At 40.1% G+C, this 24,530-nt stretch overlaps 1 protein-coding gene and 1 long non-coding RNA gene across 2 annotated transcripts in view; one reads left to right on the top strand and one right to left on the bottom strand.

Annotated features, from left to right (window-relative positions):
* LOC121724067 (carboxypeptidase A1-like) overlaps positions 1 to 998 on the bottom strand; it is a 38,439-nt gene extending 37,441 nt beyond the window's left edge. The window contains exon 1 of the mRNA XM_042110402.1: positions 892 to 998. Coding sequence (XP_041966336.1) covers positions 892 to 998 — 107 coding nt within the window. The remainder of the gene's footprint in view (positions 1 to 891) is intronic.
* A 14,277-nt stretch (positions 999 to 15,275) lies between these two features.
* LOC121723652 lies at positions 15,276 to 17,057 on the top strand. Its single transcript, XR_006035002.1, has 3 exons — positions 15,276 to 15,443; positions 16,085 to 16,686; positions 16,801 to 17,057. It is a non-coding gene; the product is annotated as an uncharacterized LOC121723652 (long non-coding RNA).
* Positions 17,058 to 24,530: the final 7,473 nt, after the last annotated feature.

Below are 24,530 nucleotides of genomic sequence, written 5' to 3'. Positions count from 1 at the left end.
ATAACATAAAAACACACTTTTAGTCAGAGTACAGACTTTACAGATGGCTTTGTTGAAATTAAAGTTTATTCTTTCTAATTGTTCAGTCAACATGTTCTTAACTAACACCAACCCATAACTCTAACCATTATAAGCATTATAGCTTCTGTAAACAATGTTGGTTGCACAACTCACCCCTCAAAACTCTCTCGACAGAACACAACCACAATCAATGTGGCAAAAATCAGAAGTCCCCTCATTCTGAGTAGAGTGAGTGTTTACAGTAAGAGCCTCCTTTTATTGCACAAAGATTTGGTCACGTGATCTCATCAGTGACCTTGCTCTATTTGCATAGTTTGACAAGTAAGTCCTGCTGCCACTCTTCCCACATGTTTTTCACTCTCTAGAGTCTGGAAATTGATGAGAATGCACCATCTGTGTTTAATTTATTTTCCATTTCTCCACATAACATAAAATGATCACTGGGACACTTTCATGCCAGAAGTCTGTAACCTCATTTCACTTCAATTCAATTCAATTCAACTTTATTTCGCCATGTATACAGATATACCAGGAATTTGATTTGGTCTTCTCCATGCAGACAACAAAAAGTGCAACAAAAAGACAAAAATAAAGACAAAAAACACAATACAAGGACAGACAGGACCATTATGAGCAATAAATTAATAGGAATGTAAATAGTGCTGTGTTAAATAAAAATAAAGTGCAATGAAGTCCAAGTTTAAGAGTTATTTAGGAGGGCTATTGCCTGGGGGAAAAAACTGTGGCGGTGGCGTGATGTTTTGGGCAGAAAAGCCCTTTCCAGAGGGGAGAAGATCAAACAGACTATTGGCAGGATGAGAGGGGTCGGCAACAATCTTCGCAGATCTGTTAATGGACCTGGAGCTGTACAGATCCATGATGGGGGGCAGGGGGCAGCCGATGATGCGCTCTGCTGCCCGGACGACTCTTTGTAGCCTGGCCTTTGCACGGGCTGACGCAGAGGGATTGTAGACCATTCATCTTTACACAATCCTCCCAGATTGTCCAAATTCCTAGGTCCACACTTGTGCATTCTCCTCTTGGACTCACCCCACTATTTTTCTATGGAGTTTAGATCAGGGGCCTCATTTATAAAGCGTTCTTACGCACAGATTTGATCTTGGACCGTGCGTACGCTCAAATCCATGACAACGCTCAGATTTATAAATACCGTCTTTGACGTGGAAAAGTGCTTATCTCCACGTCAGGTTCAAACTTGACGTATGACCATTTCCTTGTGGTAATGCCGGGGTACTGCAAGTAATCTGAGGTCTAAGTGTGATCAAAATTCCAAGACCAACAATCTCATGTCTTTCTTTGCCATATGCATGATCAATATCAGAAAAGACGTTTTTGGACGCAGCTTAATGTTTCATGGTTTAGCATAAAACTGCTGATGAGAACTATAGCCCACTTAAGAAAGAGAAAAAACGTATAGCTTACTTATTTCATAATATCTAAAAAAACCACCAAGACCTACGATAGAATGATTGAAACATTCTTACAGGTGATCTAGTATATTTAGTGTTCTCACCAATCTAATATTGACCATAACATGTCCAATTGCCCTCGTTTAGGAGAGGAAAAGTACATTTGCCAGGGATGTAGTGGTAAAATAAGAGGTGGGTGAACTATGAATTCTGCAATCTCGGTGAGGTGGACTGTGCCATGCGGTATCGGATTTTTTAAAAAGGCATTCAGAACATGTTTGGGGGCGTGTTGTGCATGCATTACTTGAAAAGAACTAGCTCCAGTTCTACAAATTACGTTGCCGCAACGTAGTGGCTTGGTAATTTTGATAACGTTGCCTCTTGGTACTGTGAGTGACGTTGCCACAACGTTGCCTATAGGAAGTTGCCATTAAGTAAACAAATTACGTTGCTGCAACGTAGTGGCTTGGTAATTTTGATAACGTTGCCTCTTGGTAACGCAAGTAATGTTGCGGCAACGTAGTGTTGTGGTCATTTACTTACCGTGATACGTCAAAGTTCAGAATTACACCATACGAGTATTAAAGGTTGTTTCCATGTCCAGCACAAAGATTAGGTTTGAATGCTATGCTGGATATGTATGACAATTTCTAGTTTAGAATTTGTATTTCCATTTTATAGTGACGATAAAGGGCTCACCTTCAGACAGCAAAGCAAAACCCATAGGCTAACATGCTATAAAATAACAGATTTTTTTCTAAGTCAAACTATCTTCGAGCCGGAAAAATTAACCACTGGTTTGTATTGTTTATTCACTACCTAGGGATGACTCAATTCCCACAGAAACTATTTGTGCTCAACTAGGATTAATCCAGAACTACATAACAACTCTCAGTTCCACAAACTCTGACCCAGTTGAAAAAATACACTCTAAAAAACACTGGGTTAAAAACAACCCAATTTCAACCCAACCACTGGGTAAATAGTGGTCGAGCCCAGCACTGAGTTATATTAGCCCCGAAAATTGGGTTGTTCGGTCAACCCAATGAGTTGGGTTGATAGTCTAACCCAAACATTGGGTTATCGTAACAAAACTTAGGTTAAACCTACATAATTGTTGAGTAGGCTATCTTATACAACCCAGGATTTATATTATTTTCACTGTCATTTCTGGGTTATGCTGACCTAATTTATGGGTTATTCTAAGTATCTTATTTTTCTCCTTAATCCAATCACTATTAATTGATAATAATTCAAATAAATGTTTGCAAATCATTAATGTTACAATATAATGTTTTAAAATCCATCCAATGGGCAACAATAGCCATGCAATGAAATAAAACAGTTCGACATTTATTTATTTGGCAGTTTATTTTTTGAACAGATCGCTAGAAAAAGCTTGTGATACTTCCATGAAGGCAGGCAGATTCCACCGTCCGTTTTGGGGATCACCCCTGTGAATCAAAGAAGAAAAAAAAGAGTACAGTAATCACTGTTATTTATAGAACTTTATATCAAGATTTTCATGAACCATTATCATTGAATGATGTTGACAAATATTAAAAATCCACCAGGAGACAAAATATTAGCGCAACACACTAGGAAACCATGACCACCTATGGAGTTGTTATAATAACTTGTAGCTTCTAGTTCTAGCTAAATGACTGATGCTTCAACCAGAGCCCGTCTTCTCTGCTACAACCAAAAACACCCAGTAACGTTAAGGTACATGGCTATAATATGAAGCTACCCTGAATGAATTAATAAGATGTTGTTTGCCATTATTAATACCGTAGCACTACCGTGTGGCTTGTGAAGAGACGTACATTACTTCAACTGTGTTGGCTAATATTAGCTGACAAACGTTAGCTGCACCCATAGTCTAGGCTACAACCACCACGAAGCATATTTAATTAGCATTGATGCTAGCTATATGGTCTGCTAATGTTAACCAGCTTGGTATGCTCATTTCAGGTCGTTGTAAAAGTTTGTTTTGTTTCTGTCAGCAGTTCATACCCAGTGAACAAAGAACTATGTTTTTATGAGTCTGTCTTTGTGTATATTTAACATGAACAGTAATTGTAAGTTAATGTTAGTAGCTAACGTTAGTTAGCATGAATGACACAAATGTTAACATGTTTGAGGCTGAACAAAATTGGCAGGCAGAATATCCATTCATATCATGAAGGGTAGCTTCTACCAGAGCCATAGAGAGAAAGAGTTGCGACACTCCCATTGGACTCTGTTGTACGCTTTTTGCCGCCTACTTCCGGGGTATGCAGCCTCGCGTAGTTCCAAAAAGCCATTCTATGGCGTTGGACATCATTCACTTCCATTGCTGACTGTCGAGTAACTTCTGAGGTAAGTTGATTAAATAGCTACCTGTTTTGAATTGTCAACTGTCTATATTGTATCATAGGCCCTTTATGATGCATATACTGATCTTTTGTTGTATGTACACAGCGTAATTATATATATATATTTTTATCTTGGTAGACGATAGGGATGGGCAGAACGAGGCTTTGTGAAACAACGAAACGTTCGAAGCAATTGCGCCGGAATGTGTCGAGGTTTCGAAACAATCCGACACACGTAACTCCATGGTGACATCTAGTGGCCAGTTTTGCTAACATCACATTTTGACCGTGAAGCACAACTGCTTCAGACGAAGAATATAAATAGCCAACATGGAACGCAAGATTTCGTCCACAGCCACGTGGTTCAGTGGTTAACACACTTGCATTCGGCCGGAGCGGCCGGTGTTCGACTCCCTGCTGGTGCTTAGAAATTTCAGACTAGTATATGCGTTCAGAAACTAGAACATTTTTATATCTGCCAGTTAGATGTTTTGTTATTTCAGTTTCATAGTACATTATCCTTTGGAATATGCTGGAGAGGAAAATGCTACAATGGTTTTAAAATGTAGGCTATGCTTATGGCCCAGGGTTTTTTTTTGGAACATGTTGTAGGGAAATAAAGGATACATGTGAAGCAGGTTAGACTAATCAGGTACATCATGGGAAAAAAATGTATGTCAACATACATTTTTATTATAACAGTTGTTCTGCCGTCTTGGCATTTAATCTGTTTCTTGTTTTTGAATAAACCTCCCCAGCCTTGGAAAAAAATCTTTCACAAGGCACACTTGTTGCTGGCATGCACAAATATTTTTTTGCCATCACAGTTAGGTTTGGATAAACCACTCTCCTCTCCTGCCAGTATTTCAAAGGGTCAGCTGTTCTTGAAATAAAGGCATCAGTCATATATTTTTTTTTACTTCTGCTACTATCTAAATATTAACGTCACTAGACTATATCTATCTAAACTATCGCTCACTGTCTGTCTAGCCTGTCAATTAATCTATATCACTAACCTATCAATCACAAGTGCACTATAAATCGCTATATCTTTATATGTCTCTATGTCGCTATATCTCTCAAAATCTCTCTCCTCACAAAAAAGCTACAAAGATAGGATGTGTTTGAATGACTTTTAAGCATTCTGGGACTTTGTAATTTAGATCAAACAGGTGTTTACTCGGGTAATTGGCTCGCGCAGCAAGTGTGCCACCTGTCCAAACCAAATTGAAACACCACGAAGCCTCACTAAGCCATGGTCACGTGACATGGGCGTTTTGAACCACACTTCGAAACACTGTTCGAAACACTTGCGTTTCGGAAGCTCGACACTGTTTCGAAACGTCAGCTTCGAGCGTCACATCCCTAGTAGACGACCGATTGCCTGCTAGTTTGTTAGCTTGACTTGCCTACTGTGAAGGTAACGTTATATCCAGGCGTAAATTGATTAAATAGCTACCTCTTTTGAATTGTCAACTCTGTATATTATATAAATAGGCCCTTTATGGTGCATATGCTTACATTAATTTTTATGTGCACAGTGCAATTTATATATATTTTCTTAACTTGGTAGACAACCGATTTTCAGTCATTGCCTGCTACTTAGTTACTTAGAGTACTGTGTATCTGATGCTAGTAGAAATAAGGTTTGTTTAATTACACCCTTGAAATGGCTGTTGGATTGCATGTAGGAATACAAATTATTACACACAAAAAAATATCATAAGCCATAATGAGCTTTAAAATGTTTATTACTCAGACAGTAGTGTGACTAATTTGTTCCCCAAACACTGCTGCTGCAGGCGGCTGCTGCTGGAGGCGATGACTGCTTGAGCTGGCTGGTGTTGGAGAAGGATGGTGATGGCGGCTGCTGCTGGTAATGGTGGCGGCTGCTGGTAATGGTGGCTGTTGCTGCTGGTGGCGGCTGCTGCTGGTAGTTGCTACTGCTGGTGGCGGCAGCTGCTGGTGGCGGCTACTGCTGGTGGCTGCTGCTGGTGGTAATGGCTGCTGGTAATGGTGGCTGGTGCTGGCCATGGCTGCTGGTGGTGTCTGTCCATTGTTGAATCTATTGTCGCCCTATTTCACTTTATCTGCTTTTTAGGTGTGAGTCTGATGTATGCAAGAGAAAGTATTTTTTAGGCAGTCCTGAGTGAACTGGCTTGTTAGAACATATTTGTGCCCCTGTCTCAACAGATCTTGCTGGACCACCAGTATCGTTGTTGTGGCCACTGTACGTATGTTTGTTGATATTATTCATGCTTGTTCCCATTTTTTTTTGTTCCACACTGTTCATTTTTATCTTATGCCAGGTACCTTTATTATGAATGTTGTCCTTCCTTTCAGCCCTGATGCACTCTGAAGCCTGATTTGTGGAGGATTTTTTTTAAATGTATTAATCACTTATAATATTCCTCCCTGTTCCTTCACTTTGTTCTTGTTTTTCCAGTTAGATACACACATTTACACACACATCTTGTTGTCTCACTCAGTATTTTTTATTAAACAATATTTGATTCATTCATCCAAGCTTAATGAGTTGTTATTCTTTAATATATTTGATTCTTTGTGCATTGCTTAGTATTAAAATGATCATGGTTGTGTGGTCAACTCCTGCCTCATCAGAAGAAGTGGGTGAAAGAACAGTCCATTCAGCATTTTCTCAAAAAAGCCAAAAGGTACAACGGAGTCCAATGGGAGTGCCGCCTGTCACTGTTCTCTATCACTCTCTCTGCAGCTAATCTTACTCTGTGCATTAACCCAGAGCCGTAGAGAAAAATCTTAATAGCTCTGCACTTACCTATAGACCCAAACATATAAGCATAATGCTTTTGATAATATGTGAATGGCTTAATCTTAAAATTATATTCTTAGTCTTAACATGATCATGTTTCACGTTGTGGTCTGGGGGTGACCACTTATCAGAAGTGAGCTAGCTGCTAGGCGAATGCTGAATGGACCACGGCCGACCTAACGCTACCACGAAGGTAAGCTAATGGCTGAATCGGAATTTATAAGCAAAATCACGGTAATCAATAATACAGCCCAGTTGCGATAAAATGAAAATCACGAGACATCTGTCATCACATGAATGATATGGAAAAGAAAGCTTAAGTTAGAGCCGTTCTAGCCTGTACTTCTGTCCATGCGAACATGAACATAAGCTTTTCCCTCCAAAAATGTAAAACGTATCTAAGTAATATACAGCTTTTCTTTTCACCCTGCCTCTCAAAATGCAAAACTGACATTAACAAATATGTAATCATGCAATAACATCTGAAAAAGTAGTAGAGTGTATGTTTATATATATATTTACCGTTAAATAACGCAATCGCTGCTGTCTGTACCATAGAAGAACATGACAGCCAGCGTATGTTTTGGAACTATAGCGGTTTACACGAACCACGTGACTGCCCTGGCGGTGACATCAAAGAGTGTCGCAACTCTTTCTCTCTATGGCTCTGGCTTCTACTAATCTGACAATAGCCAGATGAATGTCGTTCCGCTTAGCTCCGCCTAGATTAGCATTGGTTGAGTGATGGAGGCCAATTTATGGTAACCTGACCGTAGCCAGATGAATTTCGTTCCGCCTAGCTTCACTCACATCCATCTGGGACCTCTTCCATTGAGAGTGATTTCTGCAACCGACTTTATGGTTCAGCCAATCAGGACGCAGGGCGGGAGTTTCATAGATGTGACATAGTGTAGAAACGACTGTGAGACTGTTATCAGCGTCACGGGTTGGCTTCGATGTGAGTGGTTGAAGTAGCACGTCAATAGATGACGGACAAGTGGCTTATTCAATCATATGCAAGCATTTTTTGATTAGGCCCAGCCTTCTGAAGCAACACTTCAATGGATCGGTTCCAGATGGATGAGTGGAGCTAGGCGGAGCAAAATTCATCTGGCTATTGTCAGGTTAAGCTTCTACATCTCTGGGTGTACTTTTAAAATCCGTCTGGATAAAACATTTAAAAAAAGTTAAAGATACATACCTTACAAAATCGCCTGATTTCCATTGCATGCTGACAACTGGTGGACTGGACGGTTGGAAGAATAACGATGTTTTTTCGAACTCTCAAATAACTATACAGCTGTGTTAAAGTCACCCAGGTGCTGGGTAGTGTACTCCACGTCAGGTGGGAGAGAGTAGGGTCGCTGTCCTAAACTATCAACCCAACAAGCTGGGTTACAGAAAATAACCCAACATGAGTAAACAACCCCACAAAATGCCCTGACAGCCTCAACCCAGCGTTTGGGTTGAGAAAATAACCCAGTATTTTTTAGAGTGTAGCAATGACATATATTCAGATACTGAATTGATGAAGCATTTATTTTAAATGCATATACAGGGACCACATAAATAAATCACAACGACAATTATTTCTATTAAAACAACATTTGAAGTCAAATTCATGTGTTTCACAGATTGAAGTGATGTACTAACAAACCACATTGCAGGGTAGGCAGTCAACCAGTACAGAGCATGAAGGCCTTGGAGCGGCTGAGGTGGAGAGTAGCTACACAGTGACTGCTAATCAGAATCCAATCCTAATGTTAATGCTGTCTAGTGCAATTTTGACTAAGATCTCCCTCTTGTTATCCAATTACTGGCCACAATAACAGTCTTTTCTCCCAAAAACTCCACAATACTCATTTTGTAATCAAACACAGAGAAATTACAGTAAAAAATATTGTGTCTGTATGAAAAATTGCAATGATAATACTCTGATAAGAGCACAAATGACAACATACTGCAATGTCATGAAGAATGGCCATGAAGATTATTTTTCCCTAACAGGAATCTTGATTGTACTTTGTTTCAGTCACCTCAAAACAGTCATTGATCTTGAATTTTAGTACTCCGACTAATGTTGAATACATGCTAAAAACCTTTATGTCAATCATGTCACAAATTCTATGCAAGTTCTGCAAAACACCAATGCTGTTGTGAGGGTTTTTTTGTTTGTTTTTGTTTTCCATTTCAGAGGAAAGCTACTGGCCACTCAACAACCCCACACAGAGGGCAAAATAAAAAAAGCTTCTATTTGACAAAGGACCAAGACCACCAAAAAAAGATGACTACACAGCATAAACTCACTTGCACACCCTAAAACTCGCCATGGTCCAAGGTCCTAGGTCAAGCTAAGCCTTATAAACACAATTTTCCACAGACCTTCCAACAAAACACACAAAGTAGCACACAGAGTAGCACTACATAGAAAGAAAGTAAACCCATCAAATGCTTCCACTTGAACAGGTAGACTAGGAATAATGGCCTGACAAGAAATGCGTTGAACAAGCTGGTGCTGTATGGACAAGGCTTGAGGTGCAGCACAAATGTAATACAGCCATGGGTATATAATTTACTAATCACACTCTCACGCATTTGCCCAATTAACAGAACTATATAAGAGGCTATTTCAAAATACTATTGGAAACAACAAACAAAAACTGTGGTCGGCATCTCCCATTTAAAACAGTGATTCACAAGGCATATAAGGGACAGGGAAACACTAGACCCCAAAGGTAACTGCCCCCCAGTTTTCTATCAAGCTGATGTTGTCCTTAAGTCGCAGAGGGGCTGGTTCTGCTGTTGCAGCTGAGGGTTGTCAAGATGTCCTTTTGCCTCAAGTCGTCTTTAAAATGGTGGATCCCAGCATCTTCAGTTCGGTTCCTGGAAAAGGAAAAAAAAAGGTAAGAATGTCTTACTTTCTGTTCACATACATACATTATGCTGAGAAACAGTTGAATAAAATATCCAGCGAAATGAAAAAGTGTGAGAGGGCAGCTATAAAAGAACAATTGTGTCTAGCTAGCTGGGTTTGACAAATTGGACTTGTTTTTATGCCTGTAGCTCACAGATAAGTGTGACCAAGTAATCTCCATGCTTGGTCACAACTGAATGGTTCAAAATAGAATAATAAACAGACTAAATTAACATACAAATTAATATATAGTAATAAATATATAAGACATTTCTTAATAAATACAATTGTTACCAAAAGCCTTCAACTTTAATAATTTGTATGATCACCACTTTTAAATTAATGTTACTGCCCCTTTAAGACGCCTTCCTAGCCACGAGCTAGTATGAGTTAGACGCGAGCAAGTTCACCTGACGGAAAAAACGAAAAGACGCAAAATCATTCATCATGGGACAACATACAGCACCGAACTATATAGGAATTAAACACCTTTCACATCTTTTCTATCACCAAACCGAGTCTGTTCTATCACATCTAAGCGACAATTTCGTGGTGCGCGAAAGTAGGCTATGTGTGAGCGCAGATAGGTGCGTCCGATGTATCAGCTGGAATAGTGATGTGAGTCGCCGAGCAGAGGTGATGGATGTCACAGGTGAGCTACATGAAACTTTGAGAATTCCAATTCAAATTATGTTAGGAAAAAACAGTGAGTATCCTAGTGTAGCAAGAAGCATATTTTTTCAATGTCATTAGCGTGAACAATATTAGACAGCTAACCGTATGTTGCATTGCATTGCATGTTTGCACGCGAAAATGTATAACGAGTCTATTTGATGGAGAATACGTGAACTTTAAACCATTAAGATGGGCAATAGGTGAATAGGCAGACATCATTAGTCTATTAACCTAAAGGCTAATGAATAACTTTAGACAAGGTGCATTGCTCCTAAACTCAAACAAGTTTAACCTGGTTTGGTCCAACAAAGATAATCTTAACATGGACTATGCTGGGCTGTGTTAAGCTCTGAACAATGTCCGTTTTACAGTGAAAGGCCCGGTCGCGAGTGACGATTATTGCGATGGGGGGCCCGGCCGTCAATCATGTATTTCCAGTGTGATGCGGGCCCCTGATTGGTCCGGGCCCATAAGCAACCGCGTACCCTGCTTACCGATAGTTACGCCCCTGGTGTAGGCTATCTGTAATAACGTGAGTTCAATGAAGATATTACAGAACATGCTAGCTGCTAACTGTATAAAACCATCACCATTACCCAAATACATTTCAGTTCTGTAAGTGTTTTTATTGTTTTCTGATGTGTTTATGTTAGAAAGGGAAATGTGTTTAAGATTATTCCCTATCTTTTGACATTTTGTGGATTATTTTACGGTTAAATAACGTTACGTTAATTCAGCGTTTTGTGAGACGGTTTGGTGTTGCCATGGCGATACAGTCAGTGGCGAGGGAAATGGCATGTACTAACGTTATTTACTGAGTGTTTTATTTACTTTTATGGCCTGTTTTTTCTATGATATACAGTTAGCTGTGCACTTCATCTCTCCCTGAGTGTTAGCAACACGCCCATTTTTGGGCCTGTCCTGTGCTGTGGTTCATGGACTCGTATGCTTTCAGAAAAATAAAGTGTCTAATATCTGTAAGTGTTTGCCTGAAATTTGATCACAAATTCAATCTTATTACAGAAGCGATCATGAAATGGAAGCCAGGGCTGGAAGAGGAGGTGGAGCTCCTGATAGCTGAGGTCTTAAAACATGCCCCTGCAGCCCACACCAAAAGTTTAAAGGTGAGTTGAAACGAGAGAGGCAAATATCCCTCTAAATCAATTATACTAACATGCCGACTATTAGGGAACAATTATCATATTTTTGTACACCACCTCAAAATGATATGCAGATCCATGCCCTACTTTTTAAGCTTGTTCACAAGACATGGTTACTCGTCTTCATCTTCAAGCCAAACAATAACCTTGGCGGCTCGACACCATCTACACGAAGCTGTTTTGTTTTTTTTAAACCGGTTATTATTTTCCCCTGTCATGATGTATGTGCACAATGTATCAGCTTTTTGTGGCCAAGTTACTGAAGCACACCATTAGCTTAACTTAGTTAAACATTAGCTAAGCTTACTACAACCTATGATTGACGCATGCTAATGTTTTCTCCAGTAGTGCTCAGACCTAATGCAATACGTAGGCCTAAGCATTTGAAATTCCACATAAGTCACATACCTTGAAAATGAACTTTAGTACTTTAACAGCTGAATTGAAAACCGAATTGCATGTAGTCTCCTTATTTCATGCGACAGCTTAACAAACTGTTTCAACAATGTTTTGTCTTCTACGCGAATTAGGCCTAAATGTGAAGCCTCTGCATGGCCCGCAACGCCATCGACTGGTCTGGCATATGCACTACAGTACTTTTAGCCGCTTTCACCTCTGTGCACGCAAGTTTTTTCCTTACCGGTAGGCCTATCGTTAAAGGTGTGAAAGCGGTAAGAGGAAATAGAGCATCACAGTCCCGCCCCTCCTCCGAGAGAGCTTAGTTTCCGGAAGTAAATTTCCCATTAATTTCTCCCATTGACGTTTTGGAAAAATCCGTATCTAAAGAGTTTTAGAGCATGTCTTAGGCTAATCAGCTACGGCGTAACTCATAAGCATATAACATATCATTTCGAGTGAAAAAACGAAGAGAAAGTCCAAAAAAAGTCAAAGGTACAAGACTGTGTACATATATTCATTTCCGAGCAAAGGAACTACTCATCCCATAAACCACCGCACCTCACTGAAAAATATATAAGCAGCACGAACCAGCGCGAAATCATTTCCAACCGGCGACAGCACGCGAACCCTTTCCTCCAAACAATGATTTTTATATAGTTAATAGCAGTTATTTCAGGAGTAATCGTGTAAATAATAGTGTTTTGGTATTGAATGTTATATTCACCATTGTGTATTTTATATGTGTATGTGAAAGCAGTTAACGTTAACGTTAGCAACATTGTGCAGTGCTTCGTATCGGACTGCCATCCTGATGCATGGACCGGTGCATGCTCTGCTCTTGGACCACCATATTCAGTTTATTAACTTCCTGTGAATTATAACACAAAATGTTCATTAAATGTACGAAGAAGTATTTCTAGGTTAATGATTGATGATATGGCTCGTACAGTATGAAGGCTACAGTAGCCTAGCTAATGTTAACTAGCATTACCAACCTCCCTGCAAAACTCACCACACAACTTTGTAGGTTTGATAGGTCTTGTCCCTCATGCTGGCCCATACAAAACCCACAAGCTGACCCTCGACACACAACAGTCAATAATGTGACCAATAATGTTTTCACCCCTTTGGACACTCTTGATTTCGTCCTTGAAACTGAAATATTCACGGGGGCATGGACGGTTTGCTAACCATTTTACTGCAGTGCTGCCCTACAAAGGCAAAAGACCTTAACTCGCCAGAGTGTGAAACTGAGAAAAATGACTTTAAAGTTTTTTTGTTGTCCAGCCAATTGTATGATAGGTAGGACACTGAAAATGTGCCAAGTAATTGTCATAATGAATACATGTATCTACATGAAAAAAAAAATCAGCTCAAACTTGACCTTTGACCCTTATTTGGAAGTTACTGTATTCTGCCTTTGCATTATCTGCAAAACAATAATGGGTCATACAAAGGCAAAATACCTTAACTTCTAATTTACTGACCATTTGGACTTTTATCACTCTATAGAAACATTTATATGATAACAATGATAGCCTTAAGATAACATTTAGTGAGTTTTGTCTAGTAAGGCTTAATATTAGGCCTCCATCAACAGAATATTACAAAATACAAAATAATGAGAAGGCTACACTGGAACATTTTAAAACTTTATCGTTGTACTTAATTTAAGTAAAATAACACTTTAAGAGCCAGAAAACCAAAAAACAGCCACAACATGATCCAAGCCAATGCCATTGGAAACGTATGCAATTACAGGAATTTTGCTACTCATGGACACATAATAATTTACTGTCTGTGTCGTGCGGGCGGCGAAGGAGTCACACATTGATTGGATTTCTTTCTTGACAAATTAAAGGGACATCGACTTAAGGACATGCTGTGTAGTTTTGTTCGTATGGGAGTCAAATATTTTGCAACCAACACTGTCTAGCTTTAGCTAATAGCTTACTCATAGCGACACTTAAAATTGAATTACAACATCCGAACAACGTTGCACTTTGATAGATTTTAGGCTAGCTAGCCTGCACATAATTATATTGCGAATGGGGTTGCTGAAAACTTGTGATGGATTTAAACAATGGATTTGTCTTCTCAGTGGATGTTGTTTTCCATGGATTTTTTTAAAGGTAAGCTGCGATCTAAGTTCTATCTGCTGGGTTAGTTTGTGTGCGACATGTTCTCCTCGCCGGGGAGGGACGGGGAGGTGTATCGTGAGGCGTCCCCAACCCACTCGCTTTGTTTTCTGCCAGTGAGTGGACTTGCAGATTGGCAGGCAGCTAGCCACCCTGTATGGCACGAGAAAACGTGTACTAGGCTACTAGTTAATAGTATCCAGGCTTTGAGACATTTATGGTGTCTTACAGTTGCCTGGCACAACATCTATCATGTAGGCTATTTGTGGATCAGGAACAGTTAACTAGCTAACTAGGCTACATCCTAGCTGAATTTCACAAAATCTGAAGTAGTTAATGCTAGATAGTAAAACAACCACTGCAACATTTTCTTTTCACTTTATTGAAGTGTGGCTGAAGTGCTTCAATTAGGCCTACATACAATACATAGGCATAATACACTCTGCCTTTGTTTTACCCACCACCAATGTTAATATGGTTTGCTGCGCTGAAATTACGGTGCACTGTAACTTAATTGCAGCGTTCTATAGAGCCGCGAAACAAAGCTGAAGAACCACAACTGAAGTTACGGCCTTTTGCCTTTGCACGGCAGAGTGTCTACCCGGTGGTAGCATCCAGCTTTGCTATCAGCTAGCTAGCTAGTTGAAAGGTTTAAGTTCTTAATGGGGATATACAGGGCTTTTTATGCCTCGACTAAGTTGATGTTTCATATAAACAACAATTCATGTTCATAGAAACAACAAGGTCACTAAAACATAATATATTTCATACCTGTGTTGCAGCATGTAGGCAAATTTTAGCAGCATTATAATGACATTCTAATGTCTGAAATGGCTACCTGAAAAGTTAAGTGTTCAAACTAGCATTTCCAGTGTTTTATTTGATGGTGTATTGGCCCTGACTAAGTTCGTGTGATATATAAACCACAATCCTTGTTGATACAAGTACCAATGTTCGTCTAGAAAGTCTTTATTCACATTAAGATTTTTGCCATAGGCAGTAAAAGACTCCGCCATCTTTGTCAATAATTTTCGCTGATAAAGTTTCAAACTATGACCAAGCGGCAACATTCTAATTTGAACAATGAAGCCTACCCGGAAATGCGAAAAATTGCAATACATCGAAAATCCGCTAGGGGCAGGTCCCAAAAGGGAGCAAATGTCCATAGACCCCCATGTTAAAATGTCCGTTTTCACAGCATAAAATCATGCTTTTACAGGTTGGTTCCATGGACTTTTATTGTATTTGTTGGTAGTTCCCGAGTGCCTGACAACTGTGAGGGGGGTGAATTTTTTTCTAACTCCTTAGTTTAGATCGCATTTAGATATTAAATGTAGGAATAATTAAGGGCGTGGTCAACTTGATTGACGGCTGGTGTCAAGGCAGCAGACGACGTCACTAGCTGAGTGTAGGAAACTCCGAAATTATGTCTTGGCTGTGATCCTACACACCACATCCTTTCTGAAAATGTTTATTCAAATATCAGACATAAAATGGGTTGCTATTAACTGAAGCCTACTAACCGACACTTTAAGAAGACTTCGCTCCAGTTTTTCAGGTAAGTGACATTCCACTACTATTTCACGTAGATGTTAGCATTATAGCATCCATGTTAATGGGCACTGTAGCAGCTATAGGCTACGCGTCAAATCATTTCAAATAAGTTTATGTCGAAAATGATGACCGAATGACTGAAGCACACACATAAATTTAGTTAACTTGAATAAAGTTAACGTTAGTGAAAACCGATTGTGCTGCCGTTGTGAGTTAGCTTAACGTTTGCCATACTAGCCAGGTGTTTGAGTCAATGATCAGACAGCTGTAACGTTAAGCACGTTAACGTTAGTTCACAAACATACTGGGGTAACAAAGCATGTGTTCTCGTCAAAAAACCTTTTGTAAATACTCTCTGTGTGAATGCTTAGTCCGTTGTCAATTTATATAGTCTTTGGGTTGTCACATTTAAGATAGAAAAGCGTTCGTTCAGATGATAACTTCAGACGAAGCATTAGCTAGTGGAGGTAAAATTGTGAACCACTATGAACCATTGACTATACGTTGAACATGGAGCTGATAACGAGCGATAACGTTAGCTAGTCACCATAACTGTTGTTAGTTATAACTGACGTCTGAAACTCTTATTGATGCCGTTTATTTGTTAAACACAAATTTGAAACAACACTTCTTGTCTATGCAAAGTTTACCTGTTGGTGATCCAGACAGGCTTGGTGCTGGAGAGGGCTCTGGACTCCTAACTTCACTTCTCGTCTTTGCAGTCGACTCAGAAGCATCACTTCAGTACTGATTCCGTGGTACTTTGAAATTTTTCATACATTTAAATGGAGCAACCTACTGGATTCAATAGGCCTAGCTGTCTATTCCAGACATGGTTAGCATACTGAACAAACATGAATGCATTTCAGACATTTAGAGTGGCCTTTTATTGTGAGCAGTCCGGGGCACATCTGTGCAATAATTATCATGACTTCTTTTGATAAGTCACACATGGAAAGTAGCCTTTAAATCAGCAGGTTTTGGTTGGATACAGATTGGATAATTAAAGAATATGGCATCAGTGACTGGCTATTGTTTGACTGGACCTTGGCCTAACTGTTAATAACTACCTCAATGGGGTGTAGATATGAGCTTACACTGTTCCACTGAAAACATTAAAATACAAGAAATGGTTGTTCTACAGAACTTTTAATACACCAAATTTGGTTTTGCTTATTGCCTGCATAAACAGGACATGTGCAAATAGTTGAATACGCCTGTCCTGTCCCCATTCAGCTAAGTGTTCTGTGAGTTTGTTCATTATACATATTGGGAGTATTTTTTAGCTTAATTTGTGAGCACTTGTTCATAGTTTGCAGTAAGTTCAAGGATGTTACATATACCAATATTTCTGTTTTCAGATCTGGAACATTTTGAAATCCTACCAGATGGGGCACAAGTCATTGAGCAGTGGCAGCTTCTGACTTAAAAGACTTTGTTCACCAGCAGACCCCTTGATTACCTTTATTTACAGCATTTGCATCTGTCAGTCTTTAAAGTGATCTAATATGTATTGACTATGTACTAGCTTAGTACATATTAGTTTTTGTTATTTTAGTTTCACAAATTCAGTGGTTACCTGTAATGCTCAAGATATACAAGTAAAAAATCACCTTTACTTCTGCATCTGGGTCTTCAATTCAACCTACTGACTAAAGCTGACAGATTTGTATAAATGTTTTTGAGAGCACAGGCAAATTGGTTTGATAGATAGATAGATAGATACTTTATTGATCCCCAAGGGGAAATTCAAGGTCTCTGTAGCATACAGACATCACACACAACATGCACTTACAGCAGAAATGGTAAATATAAGTATAAACATATAACAAAACTCCACTGTACAATAGACAGTTGAAGATAAGAAAAACTAACAAAACTAAATACTGGCATGCGTTTTAATGTAATTCACAGTTCAGAAAAGTTCCATAAACATTCCCAAGTTCAAGTTCAGTGCCATCAACAGTTAGCCTGGCAGGCCATCCTATATCATTGAAATGTATAGTCTGGCATCGAACCATTCACCTCGCTTAATCCAAGGGGCGGGCAGAGAATTGTCTTTCAAACTGCCTAGGCATGCTATAGGCCAGCGCTACGACCATATCCGTATCCGGTCGGAAAAACGGCAAATACATCCTTCTTCGAAAGGAATGACTTAAGTGCATTGTGTTGCTCAACTTTCAAAGAAAAGCACAAGTCCAACTTCTCCTAAGTTGACGCCAACGCCGATTCAAACAACCGCTCTTCGTTCGCCATAGCCACCTTCCTTGTTGTTCACCGTCGCAGGACTGTCGTTATCCTGTTAAGCCCGCCTTAAGACTCTCTAACAAAATAGAGCGCTGTGATTGAATAACATCCACGGAGTTAGCCAATAGAAATCCCTATGGTTTGATACTAGACGTACAGGCTGAGCAAATTAATTTGCCGCTGCTAGGGTGCGTCTAGATTTCTAGGCTAATCAACAGTAAGTTTGCTTTCTGATATTTAAAGAACAGAAATGGGTTTGGCATAAGTTAAGGGTAGGTGTAACATTCATCAATAGACATAAAGTGAAATGTACTGTATAGTCTCAATGGGTTCAATATCAACACACCCCAGCCAAACCACTTCACCTGGACCACTAGTCCCAGGTTAAGAGCCCATGGACCTCCTTGCCGCCTCCTCCCCATGGTGAACTGCCAAAACAGAAAGGTAAACATTTTATTAGTCATACCTACTTACAAGATAATACAATAATGCAAACCAACACCACTTGTTGTAATCAACAAAAGTACAGTTGTTTTACAATGCTGTAGTACTATTGTGCGATTTGAAATGGGTCTTCAGTGACAAAGTACACTAATATTGGCATTGTTATGCCAAACACCGGACACTGTAACTGGATTTAACGTTTTGATAATAGCCTGATAAGGCAAGCTAACCGAACATGAACGCTGGATCGTGAAATGGCCACCGATGAGAAATTTCAATGTCATCTTAGACCAAACTACCACTGACAACTTTAGCGCAATATAGCGATTTCAAAACGTGATATTAAGAGTTAATCAAAAATAATTAATGATGTACAAGTTAATTAATACCCTACGATTTTGTTATCAATTCACACCATACGTTGACAGAATACAGCGAGCTGACTGATGTTATCGTAAATTAATTAGCTAACGTTACAATGATGGCTGCCACTGAAGATATGAGATGGATAACGCTAATTACAAAACAATAAAGGCAAAGATACATTTGTCAGTATGAGTTGCTGAACCTGTAAACTGCTAAACCTACGTGAGTTGGTAAACCTGTAACGCTAAATTACTCTACGTTATTTGACCGTAACTTCAGCAAGGGAGGGATAGCTTACGTTAGTTTATTTTACCTAGAAGCTAGAATCTGCAAACTCAACTCTTCATTCTCAACTTTTCAACCGTTCACCTGAATATAACCTTTCAGCATACAACATTAAAAAGTGTCTGAACATGGCATTAAGAAACATACATGAACTTCACGTTAGCAGATCAAACTTACCAGCAATGTTACAGCAACGTCTGTGCCAGTCCATCTTGTAGGCCTCACGTTAGCTGAGGCTGCTCGGCTGATGACGAGGCGGGTTCACCGGCTTGCTCAGTCTCATACAAAGCCCCGTCCTTTTACCCATATATGGATTGGCTAGGAGGTGGGCGGGGTTAGGATTTCCCAAGGTTTTCCAAGATGGCGCCGCCCATACCCCCCATAAACGGCTTCATAACCGTTCTTCAGAAAATCTATGGGTGACGTCACAGACGCTTTGTCCATATTTTTTACAGTCTATGACTATGACCTTAACGGCCTTTCCACCAATCAGAGGCATCACTGTGGGATTGTGGGATTGTTCAGGATTGTGGGTAATGAAGTACTTATCCAAGACATCGCGAATAAAAGACATTTATCTCAAAACGAGGTTAGTGCCCCGTGAACTTTTGGCGTCTATATGAGCATACACAATCGCTTAGTACAGCCGTAGCTGGTTTTGAGTCTACCATGTGCAGTTAAGTTTTTATGGCTTATACCCGAATTGTCAATGGAGAAATTGCATTGAATTCTTACTTCCGGAAACTCCTGTGGGCGGGACTGTGATGCTCTATACACCCGATGGTTTTGTGTAGACATAGCCCAATTCTAGGCGAGACATCTTTGTGCAACAAGCTACAAAACTCCAAAACAATGAAGCTTATAGCCAAAAACGAATGAAATCATGGTTCACTAACATTACAGCTATAGCAGCAATGTAAACTGTAGGCCTACAGTTTAGCTGCAATATGCTGGTGAATCAACACAAGATTATCTCCATGTTTATAAAGTAACTGTCAGACGTCGTACATTAAATGTGCATACCGTATACCGGATCATACCGCGACCATTTCACTCTCACACTCGCGTTATATCAACGCATTTACAATCCTCAGTAATGCTTCTAACGAGCACAGACTGATAACAGTTTGAACTAAACTTAACAAAGGAGCAGTATCAATACTTACGGCCGGGTAGGCTATCTGAACGCACAGTTATAATAATATTAATACAGAAACACCATCTGCATCTCCAGTCCACTGCTCCGTTATTCCCGCGACTTGGTAGCCTACCGTCGGCGCCGGCATCCTCACACTTGATCTAGGCTACAAGTGCAAGGGCGAAGGAATGACCCAGCAGCAGCAAAAAAGTCTAGCGTAACCAGCTATTGGCATATCCTATTTAAGTTTTGACTAAATGTAAAATGACTGTTGACTGAATATAAAGGCACTCACCTGTTCTCTTTTATTTGTTCTTCACAGGGTCGGATGGAACAGCAGGTGGAAGACCATCCGCAGAATTGAATTTCCACATTATTTAAAATAAAATATCATCTGTTAGTGTACAGTTGTCTTCTCTTTTGAATAGGCTCAACATTAGCAACAGCCAGTCAAAATGCAGGTAAAATATGAATGTGGCTTGTCTAGGCTATCTCAACTAGATTTTGTGCGTGGCAGTCATAAATTGATACTTGTTAGTGCAGCTGTCTTGAATAGGCTTGGGGTCAACATTAGCAACAGCCACCAGCCAGAAGGTTTATAAATGTGACTAGATTTTGTGGATTCTATGGGCAAATGAGGACTGCACATGCAGATCCGCCCTAACGTGCTGGCGACATTATGGCAACCTTTCTCAGGAAGGTTGCTACAATGTCGCCAGTATGTCTTTTGGTTGCCGCGACGTGGAGGTTACGTGCGAGAAACGTTGCCAAGATATGTTGCGGCAACGTAATCACGTCTTTCACCCGCACGTATCGGCAACGTTAGAACTTACGTGGCGGCAACGTATGTTTGGTAATAAAGTTACGTAACCGCCACGTAACGGCGACGTAACTGTGTTAGCTGGGATGTATGGTCAAAACCTATTGTTGTGTCTCGTAGGCCTACTCTTACTCAGAGATGAAAAGAAGAGATAGGATGCGAACTCCGGCCGAGCTCTAGTGCACCAACGCGCTGCCGTTAAGCCACGAGACAGTTGATAACCTATGGGATACCCAGATATTTGGCCAGGCTATATATTTTTTCCAACACATAAATAGTTAACACAAATAATGACTCATATTGGTCTGCTTAAGTTAACTGTGTATATGCTTGCAATAGGTTTAGGTTTTGGCTGATGGCAATGACAATGCCAGCATTAATCACTCGGTTTAGATTTGAAAAATGTCGACATATAGGCCGTGACAGAACATTTCTAGGGAGTGGGGTATTACACGTTTCCACTGTTTCCACGAATGATATGTATCGCTGCATCATCAACAACGTTGTTGGAACTACGATGTTCGAACGTCGGAGGTAGCGAATTGCGACACAGGTACGATGCTTTCTGGAAACAGGTGTAACAGTGTCGCTGTTTGGTCGCAAGTTGGGTCGTACCATGGTGGTTGAGCAACGTCGTTGCTAACTTTTCTAGAAACGACCCCCAGGTCGGCAGGCACAGAGCTAGCGAACTTAGGTCGTAAATCTAACAAGTTAGAAGCTATGCCTTTTACAACAAGGCTTTTGATGGAAAAGTGGTGTTTATTTCCATAATCTTTGTTTAGTGAACGCATAAACCATCAGTTTGTAGGCTAAGCAAGAAGAATCAAGAATTACGATCTTTGAGTTTGTTTACCGTAACCTAGCAACCGAGACTTTAAAAATTAAAAATTATTGCAGTCCAGCATCAATCATTCTGCCAATGTTAGTTTTGGACTGGATATTTACTTGCCAACACAAAAAAGTAGCCAAATAAGAGTTTGTTATACCAACCCACCCGACCTACCAATTAAATATTATATAACCTATAGCATTAAATATCAACCCCCAGGCAACCTGCAAATTGCTATCTTTAACGTTATAGTCAGGAACGCCTCATATAGGGATCACGTTTTAATGCAATTTAGGAAAACAGTGCTCCTATAGGATTAGCAAACATTACAAAAAAGCCCTTTCATTCCACGGCTAACTGTAACAAGTATAACTGATGTTACTCTGTCGGACTCTTCCTTTCCGTCTGCCTCTCTCACCTTCACGCACGCAAACGTGAAGCACTGCCTTGCAGTTGGGAGGAGAAAATAAATCCAACTGATAATAAGCTACTTTACCATGATAAGCCCATATAAAACTGTGAGAATGGAATAATAATAATGGTTTCCACACGCACATAGACATAAATAGACCTACCCTGTCCCGGCTTGAAGTAAGCCTATAGCCTTTGATGAAGGTACACCTACATTAAAAGAAGACAGCTTTGTGAATTATGGTGTTTAAATCGCCTCCGCCCAAGCAACACAAACCCATAATCAGCAATAGCCTAGTCCTACCTCACTATAGCTACCAATATAAATGCACTTAAACTGTAGGACTAGACACACACTAACGAACTCTTATTTGGCTACTTTTACAACCTTTTGTTTTGGCATGTAAATATCCAGTGCAAAACGAACATTGGCAGAATGATTGATGCTGGACTTGAACCAAAGATCCTTAGATCAAAGCTCGCCCCTCTAACCACTGTGCCACAGCACAGCTACTGAAACTGCAATAATTTTTAACACTTAAAGCCTCGGTTGCTTAGCCTGGCGAGCCAGACCCACATTAAAATGTAGGGTCTGGGCACTGACCGTTCGCAGTGCTCAGTCCGAGGGGCGGGATAATCAGTTGTCTTTCAAATTCCCTCTGCACGCAATAGGACGCAATAGGATATTTGTTTTCAAGTAGCAGGGAATTCAAGCCAAACCGTTGCAACTCTGCCATCAATCATTATGTTAAGCCGACCAAACGACTCTATACACAATTTCAATGCCCTGATTAAGTTCCGATTTCTGGAGCTCACAAGCCAACGGAGAGTTGCTAGACTAGCCCTGGCAGCAAATGTAATTTGCTGCCGCTAGGGGCGCGTCTAGATTTCTAGGCTATCGGTTGCTAGGTTACGACAAACAAACTCAAAGATCGTAATTCTTGATTCTTCTTGCTTAGCCTACAAACTGACGGTTTTATGCATTCACTAAAAAAAGATTATGGAAATAAACACCACTTTTCCATCAAAAGCCTTGTTGTAAAAGGCATAGCTTCTAACTTGTTAGATTTACGACCTAAGTTCGCTAGCTCTGTGCCTGCCGACCAGGGGGTCGTTTCTAGAAAAGTTAGCAACGACGTTGCTCAACCACCATGGTACGACGCAACTTGCGACCAAACAACGACATTGTTACATCTGTTTCCAGAAAGCATCGTACCTGTGTCGCAATTCGCTACCTCCGACGTTCAAACACTGTAGTTCCAACAACGTTGTTGATGATGCAGCGATAGATATCATTGGTGGAAACAGTGGCAACGTGTAATATCCCACCCCCTAGAAATTCTCTGCCACAGCCTATGTTGACATTTTTCTCATTTAAACCGAGTGATTAATGCTGGCATTGTCATTATCATCTGCAAAAATCTAAACCTATTAATTGCAAGTATATAAAACATTTTACTGAAATTGCCGACCAATATGTGCCATTATTTGTGTTAAATATCTATGTTGGAAAAAATATATAGCCTGGACGAATGTCTGGGTATCGCAAAAGTTATCAATTGTCTCGTGGCTTAACGGCACTGCATCAGTGCACTACTCGCTCGGCCGGAGTTCGCATCCTGTCTCTTCTTTTCATATCTGAGTAAGAGTAGGCCTACGATACACAGTAGGTTTTGACCATACATATTTATGTATATAGTTACTCTACATCGAGAGACCATAGGTACAAGACATCAGTCAAAAACAATTTAATCTACGTGTCACACTAGTTCACCTGCAGGTAGCGAGAAGCAAGCATCATAAGAAAATCAAACCTACAACGTTGGGATAATAAGTCATCTGCTTTAGCCACTACACCATTTATCACTAGGCTACTGTTATAAGGGTCTGGGAAGATTATAATACTAAAAGCAAGGCAATACTTGAATTAACATAAATAGCAAGAATGAGCCAAGTAGGGGAGTCAGTGTCTTAATCAAAATTAAGCTACAGGATAGATCAATACTTTGAGTCACGAGATAAACATCCACTTCGCAATTTATGGTTAGGCGGTTGTGATTTTTGGTTGGGCGCTCCTGACACCAACAGGAACTACCAAGGAACGACACAAGTGCGACTGCCTAGGGGCAGTAGTTCAAACGACCAAACTTTGCGTCCTTGTTTGCGATTGAGAGTTCGAACTACCCTTTCTAGAAACACCAAATCCAAAAACGATGGAGTGAACTACCAAGGTTGCGACGCAAGTTAGCAAACGATGCTTTCTAGAAACGACCCCCAGCTCTGTTCTAGAATCTTTGCTGCCGACCCTGGTCGAGAGATGTGACGTAGGACGTCCCCTGATTGGCTAGTCAGTAGGCGATGCAATATGTTGATTGGCTCTACAGAAACTGACAAGACAGTGCCAAAATTCACTGATTGGCTCTTCAGAAACGACGACAAAACACTGCCAAAATTCGTGTCTGTAAAAAAGTTTTGTCTACTGTAGCAGTGTGGACAATTTTGTTTTGTCTGAAATGATTCAGTAACCTTAATTTAAACATGGAAGTGTGCT

This window comes from Alosa sapidissima, chromosome 11, assembly GCF_018492685.1.
Source record: "Alosa sapidissima isolate fAloSap1 chromosome 11, fAloSap1.pri, whole genome shotgun sequence".
In the NCBI taxonomy this organism is placed as follows: domain Eukaryota; kingdom Metazoa; phylum Chordata; class Actinopteri; order Clupeiformes; family Clupeidae; genus Alosa; species Alosa sapidissima.
This window is presented reverse-complemented; position numbering and strand designations above follow the sequence as displayed.